The sequence below is a fragment of the Phalacrocorax carbo genome, chromosome 16 (assembly GCF_963921805.1).
Source record: "Phalacrocorax carbo chromosome 16, bPhaCar2.1, whole genome shotgun sequence".
In the NCBI taxonomy this organism is placed as follows: Eukaryota; Metazoa; Chordata; class Aves; order Suliformes; family Phalacrocoracidae; genus Phalacrocorax; species Phalacrocorax carbo.
The window spans coordinates 9,866,452-9,886,533 of NC_087528.1; the positions used below are offsets into that span (position 1 = coordinate 9,866,452).

A 20,082-nucleotide genomic window follows, 5' to 3' on the forward strand; every position below is an offset into this window, starting at 1 on the left:
CTAGGCATCTCTGTCCCTTCTGAAAATGTATTTGCAAAGTACATACCTCTAAGGTTTGAAATAAAAATTCTGCTGGGGGTTATGCATTTCTGTAATGTAGTGATTCAAGTCAAGTGGACTAGCAAAGCAGATTTTGCAGGATGGAACTGTCCTTCTTAAGAAATTACAGTCAGTGGGTGGGGTCATGACAAATAAAACTGTCTCCCTCTCAAAAAACGTAGGAGTTTTTCCAGTCCTCATATTTCCTTTTCCTGGAGAACTAAGATTACCTGTAAAGACACATAAAAATGTCTTCAGCTGCTAGACTCCAGCAATTTTGCTGTGCATCAGGCACTGCATTGCTTCCTTCAGAAGCTCCACAAGAATCAGTGGTTTTTGCTCTTCCACAGTTACCTTCATCTAGCCTGTAAGCAAATGGCCTAAATTCAGGTAATTGTAGACAGTAAAAAACTGGTTTTACTGATCTTTAAGATTAGCAATGTATGTCTTACCGGCTGTATGCTATCTACCCAAAACAAACCACCTGGCCTTGCTCATCTTTACTGCGATGAAGCCCTAAGCAGGTACAAATGGGTACTGCAGCAAAACTGAATCAAAAACCAAAGCAAACGTAATGTGCAGGGAAAAGAAAAAACTTCTGTGGCATCAAAAGAGTTTCAGATTCTTCTTCTGTATTACCTGATTTCTGCGAGTAGCTTTTAAAAGATTGGAAGCTACTAATGTGTGCAACACCACAGCTCTCACAAGACAATGCTGTATCCTACCTGTCCTCTTCTATTTAGAACCTTACCCCTGTGCATCTCCACAAAGGTGGTAGGAATCACAGAATCATAGAATCATTTGGGTTGGGAAAGACCCTTAAGATCATCGAGTCCAACCATAAACCCAGCATTGCCAAGCCCACCACTAAACTATGTCCCAAGTACCACATCTACACATCTTTTAAACAGCACCAGGGATGGTGACTCCACCGCTGCCCTGGGCATCCTGTGCCAGTGCTTGACAACCTTTTTGGTGAAGAAATTTTTCCTAATATCCAACCTAAACCTCCCCTGATGCAACTTGAGGCCATTTCCTCTTGTCCTATCCCTGGTGACCTTGGAAAAGAAACAAATGCGCCCACCTCACTACAACCTCCTTTTAGGCAGTTGCAGAGAGCTATAGGGTCTCCCCTCAGCCTCCTCCAGACTAAACCCCTCCAGCCCCCTCAGCCGCTCCCCAGCACACTTGTTCTCCAGACCCTGCCCCAGCTCCGTTGCCCTTCTCTGGACACGCTCCAGCACCTCAATGTCCTTCTTGTCCTGAGAGGCCCAAAACTGAACACAGGATTCGAGGTGCGGCCTCACCAGTGCTGAGCACAGGGCACAATCACTTCCCTATACACCAAAAGGAGTAGTGCACCTACTCCTGAATTTCCTAAGCCCTGAGTAGCCTAAGGAGTGCTACTTTCTGTACTGCACTTTAGGAGCCCATCACAACTTGTGTGGATGCTAAATAGCAATATCAACACACTCTCAGTTTCGCATGTCAACATTTGTATGAATAGCACTAGACCCACAGCAGATCAGTTCAGCTGGTTCATCAGTTCAGCAGCTCACTTCATCTGGATGTAAAAGGAGAGAGATCTCAAGGAGGCGCATTTGCAGGCGGTGCTTCCTTGGGAAAGGATGAGCGAAGCCTTTAAGTTACCTGCAGGATGCACACTATCACGGTCAGAACGACTGAGAAGGGAAAAAAGTAGCAAGGGAGCTCATAGAAGTCCTTCTTACGTGAGGAGACAAGAAACTGATCACTCCCCGGCAACCAGGAGGGCAGCACAGACCAGACCTCAGCCACCGGCGCCTACTGGTACGGTGCGGCCCACCGCGCGGGTCCCGCTCCCCTCGGCCGCCGGGGCAGCATCCCACGGCGGCAGGCCCCGGTCCAGCGCGGCGCTGCACGCGAGCAACGGTCCGCCGGGGCGCGAGGCGCGACGGGGCGCGGGGCGGCGGTGTCTGGGGCGGCGGCCGGGGCGGGGGACGGGGACGGGATACCGGGCCGGGCCACACGCGGCCGGGCTGCCCCTGCGCGGGCGAACCTGTAGCGGCGGGAAGGAGTCGGGTGGGCGGCGCTAGGACCCGGGGTGGCCCCCGCTCCGGCGTGGGAGGGGCGAGCGGCCGCCGACCTGCCGCGCTCGGCAGCCGGCGGGGGGCAGAGGGGCCGGGGCGGGTCCCTCCGAGGTGGGCAGCGGTCCGGCGCCACACGGGCATCCTCAGGCTGAGGCGCGGGACGTGACTCAGGTACCGAGGCGGAGCCGGCGTGCGTGATGCTGCGGAGCGCTTGGCTGGCGCACGGGGGCGAACGCCTTGGGGGCGCGGGGAGGGGTCCGGAGCCGGGTGAGCCCACTCCGGAGCGGCAGGCAGGCCGAGGGCGCATCTCTGCGAGGGTGGAGCGCGGCCGGAGCTTTGGGCGAGCGCGGCGCGGGCGGCGCGGCTTCATCCCTCGCCCAGAGGCTGCGGGAAGGCGCCGGTGGGGCGCTGGGCACGGCGCGGACCGTCCTCGCCCCCCTGGGCGCCACCTCGCCTGGGACGGGGGGGCGCCCCCCCTCCGACCTCCCCGTGCGTGGGACTAGGGGTTCCTCGGGCAGGCGGCGGTGCGGTGCGGGTCGCCCAGCGTTCCCGCCGCCGTCGGCCTGACAGCGCTGTCCGGGCGCCGAGCGGTGCTGGCGACCGAGCCCGCGGCCCCGGCCGCTGCCAGAGAGCGCTGCCCCCCGCCTTCCCCCTTTGGCGGCCGGGTCACGGCGAGGCGCGCGGTGCCGCCGGCCCCAGCGCACGGACCGCGCCTCCCCGCCGGCTCCTGAGGCGCTTTGTTCTCGCCATCGCTGGCCGCGGACCGGCACCGGGCGGCCAGGGTCTCCGCGCCAGCCCGCGCCGTCCCTCCGCGGTCCCTCCGCGGCTGCTCACCTTTCCTTTCGGTGTGGAGCCCCGGGGGGAAGGGGGGGGAGATGGCGGAATCTCCTTTGTCACGGCGGTGACAGATCCGCTAAAGCGAGGGACGCGCGGGCCGAGGGACCGTCCCCCTCATGAGGAGATGGCCGCAGCCCCGGGCGTGACCTCTCCGTTACTCGGTTCTGCGAGCGCTCGGAGAAGCGTGAGGCGCTCGGAGGACGCGGGGCGGCCGCCTCCCGAGGCCGGGTGAGCATCGGCGGCGGCCCGAGGGCTGCGGCGGAGCCGTCCGGGCGGCGGGGGTACGTGCCGGCCGCCGCCGCCACCATTGTTCTGCCGACCCCCGCTCCTCCCCCGCGGGCGGGCGGGCCGCCGCAGCCCCTCCGCGCCTGCTGGGCGGGAGCCCTGCGTGCTGCCGCCGCCGGTGGTCCGCGCGGAGAGGTCCCGGCTCTAAACGGCTCTGTGGAGAGAAGGAGAAGCGCACGGAGGGCGGGTTGGATGGCCGCGGCACAACTTCCCCACGCGCGCAGACCGTTAGCACCGGTTGAGGAAACGCGGTCTCGGTCGGCGAGTTTGAGTGCTTTTTGGGTAAAGCACTTGGAAAACCGTTTAGTTTAGGGTGTCGGAGAGTGAAGTCATGTATGGTTTCACAATGTTTGCTCCACAGGGAGCGGTAGTTTGTTTAGGTGTGGCAGTCAGCAGTTTAAAAATGTAGAGCAGACTCTGTTAGCACAGCTCACCTGTTGTGGTTCCGTTGGGAGTATAACTCAAGGTAAATTATAAAAATATTAAGGTGACATCTTAAATTGTGGCCGAAGTGGGAATTCATGCATCTCCACGTATGACACCCTGTTACGCAGCTGCACCGTCCAAAGTGATTGTGTAAAATGACCCCTCTTCACCAGACGACCCTTCCCGCTCTGTTCAGCCGCGTGTGCTAACCTAGCTTGAGATACGAGCACGTTAGGTATTGGGGTTGTTCCATGGTGCTCCATGAAAATAAGCACGTATGTCCAGCTGGTGACAGGACTGGACCCTTAATAGGCATCTATCTAGCTCTGTCACTTTCTCGCTTTATACTAGACAAAATAAGGACGCTTCTCTACTATAAACAATTGGCAAGAATTTGTGTTTTTTCTAAAGCTCCGACAGGTTGCAAAGCCACCGTAGCTGCAGGGATGAAATTCATTTTCATGATACACGAAGAATGAATTGTAAATACTCAACCGAAGTTGGGATTCTGCAGCTTCTATTTTTGAAAGCACACGGAAAGCAGCCAGATAATTCAAGTGCAGCGGAAGGCATGTTTGTCACTTCTGTGCAGGCAGAAAGGGCACATGCTGTCTGGTCTTACGGTGCCGCTGTGATGCTGACATTAATGCACTTAGGGTGATGGATGTTGGTAAAAAAAACAACCATAGGCTTTAGAAAAATAAGTCCGCTTCTCCAGAAACTGGGCATTTGATATGGAGACAATAACTAGGGATGTTGACAATGCCATTGTTGCAGAGCTAGTCTCTTTGTTTCAAAGGTGGTACCTGAGAAGGCTGAACTGTTAGTTACTGTTGTCATTAAAGAAAATATTCATGCAAGTATCTATCTCAAGATTAAAAGAGCTGTTTCCTTCTTCTTAAGAAGAAGGCCACATTAATAATACTTCTTTAAATGTGATGTTAGTATGCAGATCTGTGGCTTATTCTTTTGCTTATGGCCCAGCGTAAGTTAGGGGTACTTGTTGGTAATGTGCTCATTAAGGAAAATTAAATAACCCAAAGAAACCAAAAGGATAATATTATCTGATTTTGCAGATTATATTATATCTAGAATATACATATTCTCTATATATATTCTATATAATATATAAATAGAATATACTATATGTTTATTTTATATATATAGAACAGGGTTCTAACATTTTCATTATATAAATAATTAAAAAAAAGCACAATTGACCCTGTAGAGCACTTTACCCAGATGATAGAATCTCCACGGGTTAGTATTATTTGCTACACATAAAACTGCTGCATGAATTTACTGTGTCATTGCAGTCTGCCAGCAACTCGGGATGTACATTACTGTGCTGAAGCAGTGGACACTGAAATGGTCGGAGACTAAGTGGGGACTGGAGGCTGATAAATAGTAAGTGCTGGTATGGAACATCACCTACAGCGACTGCCAGCACGGAGTTACCGTGTGGTTTATCCGAGGAGTTGTGAGAGAGAGATGAGAGAATGGTGAAAGCTGGCAAACCCTTAAGTAAGGCAGATGCAGCAGAACTGCAAAACAATCTCTGATAAAAGAGAGGAGGCCAAACTGGGAGAGTGAAAGTCACTGCGGGGCTTTGTGGGGAGGACAGGAGGTCAGGGCAGGCATCGGTAACAATTTTGTAGGAAACAGGAGCTTGCAGCAGCCTTTGGAAAGGAATGTATAATTCAGTTGGCTGGTACTGAAGCAGGTAAGCCACAAGGAATGCACTGCTGTGTCATACCAGTGGCCCATCAAAATGGCTTTTACAAAGTACCTAAGAATGGGTTTTAGTAAATAAAATTAGAATTAAAGATACATGCATTAGTGCTTTGGAGCATCAGGAAAGAGTTAAAGTCATGTGGAGTAGGCAGATGTCAGTGATGTCTGTGCAAAGGGTAGTTGTTTTATATGTAGAGGGCTGTCATGAGGGCCTGGAGGATATGAAAATAAAATTATTTTTGCAGGGGTCACTTCGTGCAAAATTTCAGTAGAGTTGGTTAGTCTTAGGATTCGCCACTCAAATCCCAGGATAACATACATCTTTTGTTTCGTCTGCTTAGATTTTAGTACCCTTGGGCAAATGCAGGAGGTTTATGGCTCCTATTAACACAGTATTGAGCGGTCTGTGCTTTTCAGCATGCCCATCCTCCCAACCCCCCGCGAAGAGAGAATCATTATTCTCTTCGTCCCCCAGATAAGAAACTGAAGGAGTGTCCCTGCGTTGCCGAGCTTAGACTGTCTTCCTCATTTTGAAATTGTTCAGTTCTCAACCCAGTGGGGATCCAGACTGAGTTCCAGTCTGAACTGGGTTCTCTATGTGGAAGTTCATGTTTTGGTTTGGATAAACATTATTTCTCTCCTAGGAATTCAAGGTTGTGTAGATTTCTGCCATAGTTAAAACGAATTAATTCAGGGGAAGTTCTCAAGCTTCCCCTGCGGATGGCCTATGTATTCATAAATGTCCTCCATACCCATGCTGCTGACCACAAAGCTCTGCTACCTGGCCAATAAGGGTAACTGGTATTAGATTCTTGCCCTTCCTAGCTGCTCCTTTGTATAATACCAGTGCTCTCCCTGTATGTACATGGCAACATCACGCCAAACGCACCACCCGCGATGCTACCTGCAACCACCTAATATTTCCTCCTAACTGATCCTGTATTAGTTTCCATGGCAACAGGAAGATAATCTCAGGAGCATGAAACCCTGCAGATTTAACTACATGTGCTCCCTTTGTTTTACACATTACCAAAGCAAGAACCCACTCGTGATAGGAGGAGCCTGGAATAAATATAGACAATACTACCACGTCTGTTATGGTGATATGGAAACTGAGCTGCGTAATCCTTTACCTCGAAATGGGGCTGAGCTATCAAAAGTGGAAAGCAAAGCAAACTGTTGCAATAGTTATGCAGTAGCCCCCCGTCTGAGCAGGCTGCGGCAGCGTCCCAGCACCGGAGTGAAATTTAAAGTGAAATTTTGACTGTGCAAGGCAACCGCAAGCCCACCTCTTCGGAGCTAACCCTAGTTTGAGCACTTGACACAGGAACCTCCCTGCTACTTCCTTCCGACTTCTTAAGGCGGTGATCACAGCCTAGTCTGGTAAGGCACGCCACACTGGGAGGAAGAGCACCTTCGGCCGTGCTTGCGGAGACAGGGTTCATTTGTTCTGGTTAATGGGGTTTTAATTCTGGTGCATTAATGTGAAGTACTGGTGGACTAAACCAGATGAACAAGGTTGATGCATGGGTGTTTGCGTATGTCGCGCAATCTCAAACGAATGGCATTTGAAGGTCTGGTTGATGGTGGTTTTCAGCCCAACGTGGTAACAGACGTGACGTAAAAGAAGAGTAAACGGATGTTGCAGCTTCCCCATAGCCTTATTTTCATGAAACGCTGGGAGTAGGCCCGCTTCCCCCACGCCTCGAGCCCAGCCCTTTCATCGGACGGTTCCTCTTGGGGCACGCAAGGCGGGCGAGCCCCGTAGTGGGGCCGAAAGGCGCCTCAGGGGTTGCTGCTGCGCCGGGCGAGGGAGGGGTCCGCGGGGGTCCGCGGCCATTTCCACCTCCCCCGGGCCCGCCGGGCGCGCGGCGGGGGCTGCCGGGCGCGCGGGGCGGGCAGCGCGCGGGGCCGCAGTGAGGGCCCCGCCCCGCCCCGCCCGCCCAGTCACGTCCCGCACGTCTCAGTGCGGCGGCTGGCAGCGCGCGCGCGCCGGGCTGAGGTGGCTCCCGCCGCCGCGCGTCACGGTGGCAGGGTCAGGCGGGGCCGCGGCGAGCGGGGCCTGCCCCGAACCGGGCCCCGCGCCGAACCGGGACCTGCCGCGTTAACTACCTGCCCCCGCGGAGAGGCTCGGCGGGGTCTCGCCGGTCCTTGCCGGAAGGAACGGGCCTGCTGCAAAGTAGCTTCTAGCGGCCCCTCACCTCCAGAGGCACCTGCCGCTGGCAGGGCCCGGGCGTGGTTCGCTGCCAGGCGCAGCGCTGCAGGGCTGCAGAGGTTGACCGTAGAGCACCCTCGCTCTGCACCCACTGACGGCGGCTGTCCCTGCCGGTGCGCAGGAGGAAGCACAGAGGCGAACGTTTCGTCTAGGGCTGGACATTCCTCCTCAGCGCTGTGTATGCAGCCTGGAGAAGCTGCTGATTGCTATTTTTCCAACAAGTCATGCTCATGCATTATTACTGATTTTGTGTTGCCACAGGATGGATAATATGAAAGAATAAAAATTACACAAGACTTCCCCGACCATTTAAAACATTCACTCCAAATGAAATGCTCTGTCTGGCAGTTCAGAAGTAGTGGGAGAGATGACTCCTCCTGCCCCCTGGACTCCTTCCATTTTACACCTTATTCCCGTTCTTTATACACTTGAGCTGAGACACCTGAATCAGCGTTTCCCCTGTGTTCATTACTATTACAGAGCTACCAGCGTCACAAGGGATTACACTTTGTGCACCTACTCTGTGCTGTCTGGTTATTGCTTTAGAAAAAATAACAACCCTTTTTTTGAAGAATGCTTTGTTTGTATGATACAGGAGTTACTGTGAAGAACAGTTCTGAAGGGTAGACAGATCCCAGTGTCAGGAGGGTTGGCAGAGATGTGTCTGAAGAGTTTCATTTAGTGGCGCGAAGCCTGGTGCAGAAGTTGCCCAGCCAGGCAAGCTATGCATTTTTACACACTCTTACAGCAAGCAGCAAATCAGCCATCTGCAGTAGCAGGCACCTAGATGTCTACTTTTATTGGGCCATTCTGCTTCACTTCTTGTTTTAACCATTTTAGGTTCTAGTGGTATGGACTTAAGGCAAATTGTTTTCTGTTTATGTTTCCAGAAAGCAAGAGGTGAAGCCAGTAGCATGAGGCGTACTGTCCTTGTACAGCCCAGGACTAGCACAGCTGTAGTCAAGGCCAGGTTTATTTCTGCATCATGTATATAAAGTTGCTTCTTCCAAGAAGTGGGGGTGCTGGTCTAAATGCCATAGTAAGTACGTTCATCCAGGCCTAGTAACAACAGGCATTCGGTGCTCAGTTGTCTAGATGAGTCTACATCTACTGGATTGTCGTGCCATACATGGTCTGGGTCTGAAATGGAGCTGGGAGAACGACATCATTCCCAACACGCAAGAATCCTCATGCAGGCCTCTACTTCTGAAGGCAGCTTTCTTTACTGATGAACACCACCTCTGATGTGCAACTGTGCTTGCAATCCTCTTCTAGGTACTATGGTAGAAAAACAGTGGCCCAACAGGAGTAATGAATTGCATTTTAAAGAAACGGTCAACTTCTGTACGTGTAAGATTTCATGTGTAACTCATTTGAAGCTCGCTATAACTTTTTCAAGATGTCCGTAATACACAGACCCTACAAAAAGCGAGCTGGGATGATGCAGTACCTTCCTGCACCCTTCACATACAAGGACACTTTATCTGCCTTTTCAGTGTCTTTCCCCACCCCCCATCTCTCTCTCTTAAAACTTTGAAGTGTTACTGTCTAGTACATAACATTCTCACGAGAGATTTTATTTTTTACATGCAAAGGTGCTTGTGGCTGCATACAGAAGACGTGAAAGAAAAGACTCATAAAATACTAAAAAAATTTTACTGATAATGTAATAACACAACAATGGAAAGTATTTGCTTCAGACAGACAGTGACACTGAGCATTGCTGCAGTTACTAACTCCCACCATTCACAAAAACTGCCTGTGCAGATTTTCATTGCAGTTTAGCTTAGGTACTTATTTGATGCGTGAAAACTGATAGGTCATCAGAAGCTCAGAGGGATCTGTGTATCTTTTCGAGATATCAGTGCATCAGGGCTGTATTGCTGTCCTCAGGAGGGCACAAAAAAGCACGGGTGACTTGTCTACTGTGGCACAGAATACTTGTGATGCAGCCAGATTTTGCATCCAGGTCTCTGAAGTGAATAGTCCAAGTGCTTCATATAACAAGGTCTTGTAACAAAAGCCCCGCAGACATCAATGCAGTGGTTACTGCGTATTTGTGAAAGTCACACGCACCCCTGAACTGCTGTGATGGATTCAGTTTTTCCATGAAACAGTGGTTTGGTTGAAATCCAGTTCTGACTTTGAGAGAGCTGTAAGGGGATGCTCATTTAAAACTCGGCTGTGTGCATCTCATTTTTATGTATTTTTTACAAGCTTTGTAAGGACTAAACCCGAGCAAGGAATAGCTAAAATTGCACCACATCTTCAAGATTTGTATTTAAGATTTGTATACAAGATTTGTATTTGACTATTTTGGTTAGATGATTTTGGTTAGATAATTGTCCCGGTGTCTCTAGACTCTAACTACTTTTTCTTTCTTAGGGAACACTTGAGCTTCGTCATGGGAGCTGTAGTAGCTGATGATGGTCCATCCGGTGTTAAGGCCCCTGATGGAGGCTGGGGCTGGGCTGTCCTTTTTGGCTGTTTTATCATCACAGGATTCTCCTATGCCTTTCCTAAGGCAGTTAGTGTGTTCTTTAAAGAACTTATCCGGGAATTTGACATTGGATACAGTGACACTGCATGGATTTCCTCCATTCTCTTGGCCATGCTCTATGGAACAGGTAGGTAATTCTGTTTTTGACACAGTATTGCATCATACAATGATGTTTGTAAATCATACAGCCATTTACAGCATGAATCATTATTGCATATCATTACTTGTGTGCAAGTAAGGCATTCCAAAGAGTAATTACTGTTAATCACATAAATCCAAAAGTTATTTAAGCACATCCAGCTTGCATATAAAATTAAATCTCTGTAACTCAGTAGCTACCAAAGACGATGAAAAATTGCATGGCACTCTGAAGAAGAAAAAGACTTAAGTATTTGACTATAGAGGGAAGAAGGCTTTTCTGGATTGGCCTGACAGTATAGACGAAGCATGGAAAGAACCATAGAATCATTCAGGTTGGAAAAGACCTTTAAAATCATCCAACCGCTAACCTGCCAACTGTAACACTGCCAAATCCACCAAAGAACTGCAAATTGACCTAACGTCGATTGCAAAAATTGGTTTATCTTAGTGACTGTAACTTGCTCTTCTTGCCTAGGTCCGCTCTGTAGCGTGTGTGTCAACCGCTTCGGCTGTCGCCCTGTCATGCTGGTGGGGGGGCTTTTTGCCTCAGTGGGGATGGTGATAGCCTCCTTCTGCACGAGCATCATTCAGATCTATCTAACTGCAGGTGTGATCACTGGTAAGTTGTGCGCATGGTTGAAAATGAGGTAGCTGACATCTTAGCTTTAGGCTGCAGCGTAAGTGACAAATATCTGAATCATCAGGATCATCCAAATGGGCTTTTATAAAGATGGCAGATGAATGTGGAATTAAGCTGTCATTTATTTTTTTATGAAAGTTAGTTTTTCTGGTCTGTTTAGTAGCCACTGCGGTAATCGGTGAAGTATAACCGTAGAGTACAAGAATATTATAGAGGTGGAATGGTTTTAAAATTGTTATCTTAGAATTCTTCTGTCCATTTGAAATAAAATTCTTAAGTCATGAATCAGGAAAACCGTTTAGATTTTTTTAACAGTGATATTGTAGGCCAGTATTAATTTTTATGCACCCTCTGTTACAGGTTTGGGTCTGGCACTGAACTTCCAGCCTTCACTCATCATGTTAAACCGTTACTTTGACAAACGCCGGCCCTTGGCCAACGGGCTGTCCGCTGCTGGGAGCCCGGTGTTCCTCTGTGCTCTCTCGCCGTTGGGGCAGATACTACAACATGAGTATGGTTGGAGAGGAGGATTCCTTATACTGGGTGGGATGCTGCTCAACTGCTGTGTGTGTGGAGCGCTAATGAGACCTTTGGAGCCACCCAAAAAGTCTGACGCTCCCATAGAACCAGCTGAGAAGAAAGTGAAGAAAAAACTTCTGGATTTCAGTGTGTTTAAAGATGGTGGTTTTGTAATCTACACGCTGGCAGCATCTATCATGGTGCTTGGCCTCTTTGTGCCCCCAGTTTTCGTTGTGAGTTATGCCAAGGATTTAGGGTATCGTGACACCACAGCAGCTTTTCTTCTGACTATTCTGGGACTCATTGATATCTTTGCTCGGCCTGTTTGTGGAATGGTAGCTGGTCTTAAGTGGGTTAGACCACGCTGTGTCTACCTCTTCAGTTTTGCTATGATTTTCAATGGCTTTACAGATCTCATGGGTTCTATGTCTGCTGATTATGGTGGCCTGGTGGTCTTCTGCATTTTCTTTGGCATTTCTTATGGAATGGTAGGTGCTCTTCAGTTTGAAGTCCTCATGGCTATCGTTGGTACTCAGAAGTTTTCCAGTGCTATCGGTTTGGTGCTCCTGGCAGAAGCTATGGCTGTTCTAATTGGCCCACCATCAGCGGGTTAGTATTCCCTTTAGTTCAGAATTCAAAATCATGTGCATTGCGGCTGTTTACACTAATTGTACGATAAGGGAGCAGAGAAAAAGACAACACGAGTCACTCAAGAAGTCCATGTTGTGCTCATGTTGCACATGCTTCAGTGACTTTCTGCAGTTACAACCTGAAATAGTCCAAGATGGGGTGGGATGAATCCTTCTGGGACCTTATTTCAGGATTGGTTGAATTGCCATCGGAGATGCTGCTCTTTCTCCACTGAAAGCTTACGCTGGGCCTCTTATAAGTAGATGGCCAATATTACATGAGATGAGTTTCATACACACAGTGAATAACTTTTGTGAAGTTCAGACCTCTTTGGAGTTGGGATTCAGAAAATGAAACCTGTTAATTTTCTTTGGAAAGTACTGGGATAGATTCTCTATGCCCATGGTAGATTTGGAGGAGGAAATAAAACATCAGGAGGAAAAAAAGATCTTGCAAGGAAGACTATGAAACTGGACTGTTTTAAGGAAGGTAGACTGCTTCTGTTGCATGTGTCTCACAACCCACGAATAAGGGGACATGACAAAATATTCAAATTCATTAATTTGAATCCAACATTGCAAATTAGTTACTAATCAGAGAACATAAATTTTACAGACCCTTAAATGAAAAAAAAAAAACCAACCAATCAAAACCCACCAGTTCACTGCCATAAAACATGTACTGTTTATGCCAGACAGTAAAACCCATCAAGTATCTTTATTGTGACAGAACCCCTCATGGAAAAACACATACTATGCACCACTTCTCTGGTCTTCAGGTTTGGAGAGGTGCTTCCTTCACATCCCCACTCCTGTGATTCCTGTGAAAATTCAACTGGCCTAAGGCATCACAATCAGTCAGTTACTCCAGACCAACTCTTAAATAAGATTTGCATTTTAAGCAGACAGTGCACTGCCTGTGTAGGAAAGGAAATGAGCTTGGGAGCGAGAGGAAGCCGATGGTACAGATCCCGGCCAGAGATGCACACATTTTGATCCCAAACACTTGGCACTTGTCCCGTCTCTTGCACATGAAGGCTAGGCTGGTTCTATTCCAGTTGAATTGCACGACTCTGCGTGCGCAGCGGAGTGCGTGTTCTGGGATGTGACGTAGTGTCAGTGAATGTTAAACTGAGCAGAAATAATTGAGAAATATTTTGTTATAAAATGCTATTTAAAAAAACTTGCTTAGATAGCCGTGGTACTTCTAGACAGGAGTCATTTAACTGTTTTGAAAAAGCAGACAAAATTTTGCAGCAAGATAATCGCTTTTGTTAATTACCCGGAATGTTGTCTTTTTCAGGAAAACTCTTGGACGCAACAGGGAGGTACATGTTTGTTTTTATTACTGCTGGAATTGAAGTGACCACCTCAGCACTCGTATTGGCCATGGGAAATTTCTTCTGCATTAAGAAAAGACCCGAAGAACCACATACAAAAGAAGAAGCAGCAGAAAGAGAGGAATTAAACAAATGTGAAGACAAAACTCCTGAAGATGCCAAGGTGGACTCTATTGAAGTGGAGCAGTTTCTGAAAGATGAGCCTGAAAAAAATGGCGAAGTTGTAACTAACCCAGAAACGTGTGTGTGAGCATGATGGGAAACCCACAAAGCGTGTAGAAAAGAAAGATTTTAAACACTATTTATTTTAGAAATAGAACTAGTTTAGGGCTGGGCCATCTGCTTTATTAACTGGAGGCCGGTCAGCTCGTCAGGTCTCTGGGAGCTGATTACCTAGACAACCTTTTATCGGAAAATTAGCTTTATCAGTAAAAGGTGGAGCATTGTGGTTATACTTTTTATGTAAACTAAAAAGCTTTTATAAACACAAGTAGAGTCTTGCTATGCATCACCAGAAACTGCTCACTTGGAAGAGATATAGAAAGATATATTTTAAGAAAACTGGAACTATATCGATGTGTTCAGACAGTATTGGTGAAATCGCTGTGTTGTGTGGCTAAATATAACTTCCCTTTCTGTGTTCTTTGTGAAGGGGAGAGGGTTTGAGATGGAGGAGAATCTCAGGAACTTAAAAGGTCTCCATTAGGGTTTTGATTTTTTTTTTCTTTTTTAGATTTTTAGATTAGTTGGCTCAGCCCTAATTTAATTTTGATAATATCTGTTACTATTGATTTATGTAAATGTATTTCTGAGTTTTGTCTAAACCTGTTATCTTTGCAATTATCCTCGGGAAATACTGTACGTGGAAGGGCACGCTGCAGATACTGTCCTCAGCAGATCACACACGTGGTATTCCGAGGTAGTTCTAAAAGAAAATAAAAATGAGCAGAATCGATCCTGCCAGACCGTAAGCAAACAACGTTAGCCTACGTTTACATACTCGGTTTTCAGAACAGTTGCCCTGCAGCGCTGAAAAATGTTACCAGTAACACAGAGAAGACGGACATTTGGTTTAGTAGAATCTTCTGAAGGAGTGTCCATTTTGTAGATAAATGAAACCGCAAGTTTCCGGATGACCTATAAATAGAGCGGGTGGACTTAGGGAAGGGACTGGACTGTTTGGAAACACGTTAGCCATCTTTAAAATGCAATCCTAGCAACGTAGGAGAGTCTGAACATGTTTATTTTGTCTATTTTTTCATTTACCCCACTCCCCTGTCATTTTGCTTAATCTGTGGAAGTTCAAGGTGCCATTCTTGCTGGTTGAGGAAACATGGCCAAACTGGTGATTGTATTTACGACAGCAGCGCATCAGGACCAGTCAAGAATGGGGTCGGCTCTGCTACTCGTGGCACAAACAGCACGGGGAGTCTCTGGCCAGTCTTTAAATCTTCTCTGACATTAGTACGGGGGAAGGAGAAGAAACAGAAACGGATCAGACGAGGCAGTGACATAACATTTGAAGCAACATGGAAAGGGAAAAGATGCGTTGTGAGGACACTGAATAGAAAAGGTAAAAGGAAGGCATTCTATATATTGGGGATTTTTGTTCCACCCAAACACATTCGAGAAATGTGATCTTTGATACAAAATCATGCTACTGCAACCCACCTTTCAGATGTTTATCAAAAGCTCTCTAGTCTTTGTGACTGCAGAAATAATCTTCAAAACATATTAATTGTAACAGATTCAGTTTTGTTGTTGGTTGAAAGGAATATTGGCTTTCTGGTGCCAAACGTGTTCCGCTTAATAACTGAAAACTAAAAGACCCTAATCCCTTAAAACCCTGTGTCCCTTTAAAAAATGACATCATTAGTTGTTTCACACTCAACCATTTTAACAGAAACATACAGTATATCTGACAAAGTGCCAAAACCGCGAAGCATTCCCTAATGGAACTATCTCAGATACCAGTTTCCATTCTGGGGGTTTCTTCAGAATGGTTTTGCATTGTGAGGACAACCTTGCACAGAAATTAAAAAGTTAGGATCATTGACCTTTTTTGGTTTTGTTTTTGTTTTTGTTTTTTTTTGAGTGATTTTGAAAAGAAATGGATGCTGCACTGAATAAACTTTATTTTTATATCGCATAGAGTGCGTTACTTTAAAACCTTTTACTAATTTAGTGGCAGGAATTGCACTGGCATGTCCTAGTTATAAGAACTTAGGCACTGAACTTAGCTCCAGTTTGCTAAAGACTAAATCGGTACGCGGAACACAACACCGCTAGCTCCCGAATGCCGCCGTACGAAAGGGCGAGAGCAAAATGGAATCCACAGAGCAGTCTGTGATATCCCTGGAGGCTGCTTCAGATGGTACGTGAAGGCCTGATATAGCTTTCAGACTGGAGTTCCCTCTTCTGTTTCAAAAAGCAAAACCTAGAAACCTCCCTAAAGGTGAATTCGGATTCTCAAATAGCCATTTTTGTCTTCCCGTGGGTTTTAATCACCAGATTTCTTTGCTAGATAACGCTATACTGTCACCACAGAAACTAAATGGTTATTCCTTTGACCCCAGGTTTTGGCACAATTTTAAGTTCCCTTCCATGCTGCAAACTGTCTCGACTGTAACATCTTGAAAATTTGGGCCTATCGTACTGACTTCCCAGCCTGTGTTTCATTTTCTGTACCTAACACCTTTACGGTTAAGCTGGAAACAAGAAGTGTTACGTTACAATTTCATGTGATTGGGGCAGAAGAGGAAGTTATTGAGAGAAACACATTTCAACAAGACACCATAAATAATTTATAAAGTAAATCTAGTGTTCACAGAGAGCGCCTCGTTGGCCGTACATCCTTGACTCAAAGACGAACTGCTCTGAGCGGGACTGTGAGCGCTCCCGGGCTATTTTGAGCATGGACCTAGCCATGGATGGCAGTGTTTGTGAGAGCAGGAGATGCGTCCTGCAGGAGAGGTCAAGTCACAGGACTCTTTTATCAACTGTGAGAAATAAGGGTTGGAATTTAATTTGCTAAGCAGTTTCACACAGGCTATAAAAACTTTTACTGTTTCCATTATTTACAAGAAGCATCAACACACAGATGCGAAACTCCCAACTCTTGGCAACATCAGAACTGGCAGGCTCGGGAGTACTTCTGAGTTGTGGAGCCAGTTCCCCTCCCCGCTTCCGTTCTGCCCCATTCGGGTGACAGCCAGGCGTGTGCCAGCCCGCCAGGCCTCCTTCCGCTCAGCCGCCTTTATTTCCTTGGAAAGAGGCTGACTGCGCTGTGGGCAGGAAAGCTCCGCGTGTGCCAGATCCCCGGCCTGGGCAGCTGCGGGCCAGCGTGCTGGGCTGTGCCGAGGCGCGTACCCCGCTGCTCCTACGGCCACGGCCCCAGAGCTCCTGGTCCGCACACCTCCCGCCTTCCTGCCCCAGGGTGTTAAAAAACAAGCAAGCAGCGAGTCCTTAGGTTCCCAGCGCTGTGCTAGAACACCAGCCAGGAACTGCTACATGTAGGAGGAGCGGATTGTATTGGAACCCTTTCTCTGGGCACGACTAGCCTGGCTCCTTATTGATTTAACTCCACTTACTGTAAATTCACAAGGAATTGCTGTTAAGCCCCTCCAGGTATTTTCCTACAGTATTTCTTTAATCTTGGCACCACTGAGACCACCGTACAAGCAGTTTGCGAGATGTGCTTTTTCATATATTTTGAGGAAACACGTGGTCAGAGTCATAACGCATTGCTAAAGAGGCACTGCCCAGGGATGTGAGCAGAACAGCTCATCAACCTTCACCTGGTTAAAATCTTGTGATTTGAAAAAAGGAAAGGGAAGAAAAGGGAAGAAAAGGGGAAAGGGAAGGGAAGGCAGGTAATTATACAGCTGAATTGCCAAGCGGCCCGAAGTCAATGTTAGAATGTGCTCTTGCATCATACACTCTTGGAACAAATGTAATTTCTTTAGACACATAGTTCCTGAATCTATTTAAGGCTGTGAGAGAAACAATTAAAAAACACAGGTGCAAGAAAGCCAAGTATAATACTATAAAACAGTTGAAAGATAGCTTTCATAGATTATTTCTCGGAAGCTTTTAGTATGCAGGCTAGCATAATTTTTAAAGCTTTTTAGAGATCTTTGTACTTTCTATAAATTGTGCACTATAGGATTTATGGTTAAAATATTGTATGTTTGATCATGTAATGGATCTTAGGCCCTTGATTTCCTAATGCAGGGAGAGGGTGTATGTATAAATGCCTATAAGACACAGAGAATATATAGAGGTGTATATGTGTGTGCATATATATATACTTATCAACCTATAACTATTATATCAACCTATAGTGAACACACAAAATCCCCACTAGAGATGAGACAGTTTGCCTGTTTGCTAGACAGTGAGCAACGCAGAGTTAAAACTATTTTCTTCCTCCTCCTATACAAAGTTTACCGATTTAAAATTTCTAAGCAAAATATCTTGTAGCTATTTGGAGCCTGGAAGATCTCAGTGGAACTAAAAATCTGAAAGCCATGCAGCTACCTCTTTAAAATCACCATCTCTAGGTTTTATTTTTCTCCAGTCCTTAAGTACATTACAGCAAGTCTGTAGCAGTACCTGCGGCTGCAGCAGGTAGCTCCCTCAAGCTGAGGCCTGAGGCGGTGGGAAGGTACGGGGTGAAGGACTGGGCAGACCTTGCGCTTGTTAAAGTTAAACCCCATCCAAAGAAAGGAGGTGTGTTAGACACTGTGAGATCATTCTCTAAGAAGAAATGACAACATGCCCCTAACCGAGCAATCGGACTTCAGAGTGGAAGTCCAGCATACCCGCCCGCACGCGCCTTTGTTGCGCCGCAGAGAACAGCTCCGGAGCGGTGGGCGATCGCAGCCAGGGGGCTCCGGGGGAACAAAAACTACACGTTACCGCGGGAAGTAGCGACCTGTGTCTGTGCCGGTGTCTCCACCACACCTGTCTTTAGGATTACGGGAGTCCACTTCAGTTTTGTGCAAGTGAGATGACTTCTTGTTTTTTGTTAATGCACTTTAATGTGATGTGTACATTTATATTTAGAAATTTTTTTTATGCTTTTCTAGTAAACTGTTGCAAATATAGCGAATAAATATTTATTTGGTTGTCAAAACCTGTGAGAAAATAAGCTCAGAAAAAATAACTTTAAAACCCCGATTTGGAAATTGGGCTTCATTTGCACATGCTCCAATAGCTGTACAGAAGCAGAGAGCTTACGGAGAATAAAGTAAGAGGTGACGCCGAGCTGGGAGGCAGCTAGAATTTAATGTGGGCGAGGGGACTGCTTCTGCCATGACTCATAGTTTCGCCAATTCCAAAATGGAAATGGGCTCCTGCTGTAAATGATCCCGGAGACTATTTTAAAGCATCAACTAATTTAAAATAGCTATTAATTTTGTGGTGCTCCACGTAGAAATTATTGTTCTTGTCATCTGAAGAGTGCTCCGGGTCTTGTTTGCAGGTAAAGTTTTATGAACTGCTATGACTTATAAAGCCCCAAATATTTTGAGTGCTGACCTGCCAGCAAGCTGTCGTTATCGTCAAGCGATGCTCTTTAGAAGTTTGAAAGTCCTAAGAAAACACAGTTTAAGAATACATTTATGGTGGGGTTTTTTTGGATCCTGTTTCTTGGATCCCCAGCTTCGACTGGCTCCCCAAGGTAGAGTCTCAGGGCTACATCCAAGGGAATCAAAATTACAGCCTCTTCAGTGTAACAAGAACTACGTTTTGCTGCTTAGAAGGCTCACGCCTATTTGTGGCTAAGTCTCTCTGCTGAGAACTTTCGAAGAAATATCTCTAAGCTCAGCTTCCAAAGTTTCTCTGTATATTTAAACTGAAAAGATCATAGGTCTAGTTTACAGAAAACCCCATGTTTGAACAAACATGATTATCTTTTTTATGCTGGTATAGTTAAATTGGTAAGACTTAAGGTGTATCAAATGCTTTGCTACCCCGCTGGCCAGATCAAGCCATACACTGCTACAGGAGCGAAGGTTACCGCGTGGACTGAAATGAGAGTTTCTTAGCGTGCCGTCAGCACATCCTTGTGACACAAACCCAGAGAGTTTATCTTTGCCTCTGGAGTCTGAAAGAGAGGAGTCAGGCCATTCGCTGTGGAGGAGAACGGGCATGACCCGAGTTGCGTGGCTGCCGTCCTGCTGCCGGACCTGTCGAAGGAAGGGGACGCACCAATATTTGAAGAGTAAACAACTTTGACAAAGGCAGAGGCGCTGCACCTGAGCAGCAATGGCTTGGGAATATATTATTTTAGCAGCCTTCTCAATGCTTCTGGAATAGAGCTCATCTCCGTGCCAGCAGGAAAAAGGCACATCTACTGCAGAAGTCAGGGCTCTTACAAGCTCCTTGCTAGCGAGTCTGCGAGACCGGCAGGCCTGCGTTTGTCTGGGAAAGCATGGGAAGTTAGAGGCAGACAGAGCAAAAAGCTACTTACCTCTAGGTATGTGCTGTTTGCTCCTTCACTGATCTCAGTACCTGCTTCATCATCTCGGCAACATTCCAGCTGGCAACTTTCCTCACTGCCCCTAGACGAATGCTTCGGAGCAGCAAGAAATGAGCACGGCTCTTGCTCTTCTGACTCTTCCTCTACTACCGTTTCAGCAGTTTAAAGCCTTTCACTGGAAAACTCTGAATCCAATGAAGAAGCGTATCTAGATTTTAGTTTTT

General features: G+C 47.1%; 1 protein-coding gene across 2 annotated transcripts; it reads left to right on the forward strand.

Moving 5' to 3' along the window:
* The first annotated feature begins 2,133 nt into the window (after window positions 1-2,133).
* Window positions 2,134-15,523, forward strand: SLC16A3 (solute carrier family 16 member 3). 2 transcript variants are annotated; one of them, XM_064467191.1, is made up of 5 exons: window positions 2,134-2,279; window positions 9,991-10,232; window positions 10,722-10,865; window positions 11,247-12,014; window positions 13,338-15,523. In XM_064467191.1, the coding sequence occupies exons 2-5, from the start codon at window positions 10,010-10,012 to the stop codon at window positions 13,622-13,624; spliced, it is 1,422 nt and encodes a 473-aa protein (XP_064323261.1). In that variant the 5' UTR covers window positions 2,134-2,279; window positions 9,991-10,009; the 3' UTR covers window positions 13,625-15,523. The 2 variants fall into 2 exon arrangements, with proteins under 2 accessions (XP_064323261.1, XP_064323262.1); XM_064467192.1 differs by lacking the exon at window positions 2,134-2,279 and adding an exon at window positions 4,825-5,063.
* Window positions 15,524-20,082: the final 4,559 nt, after the last annotated feature.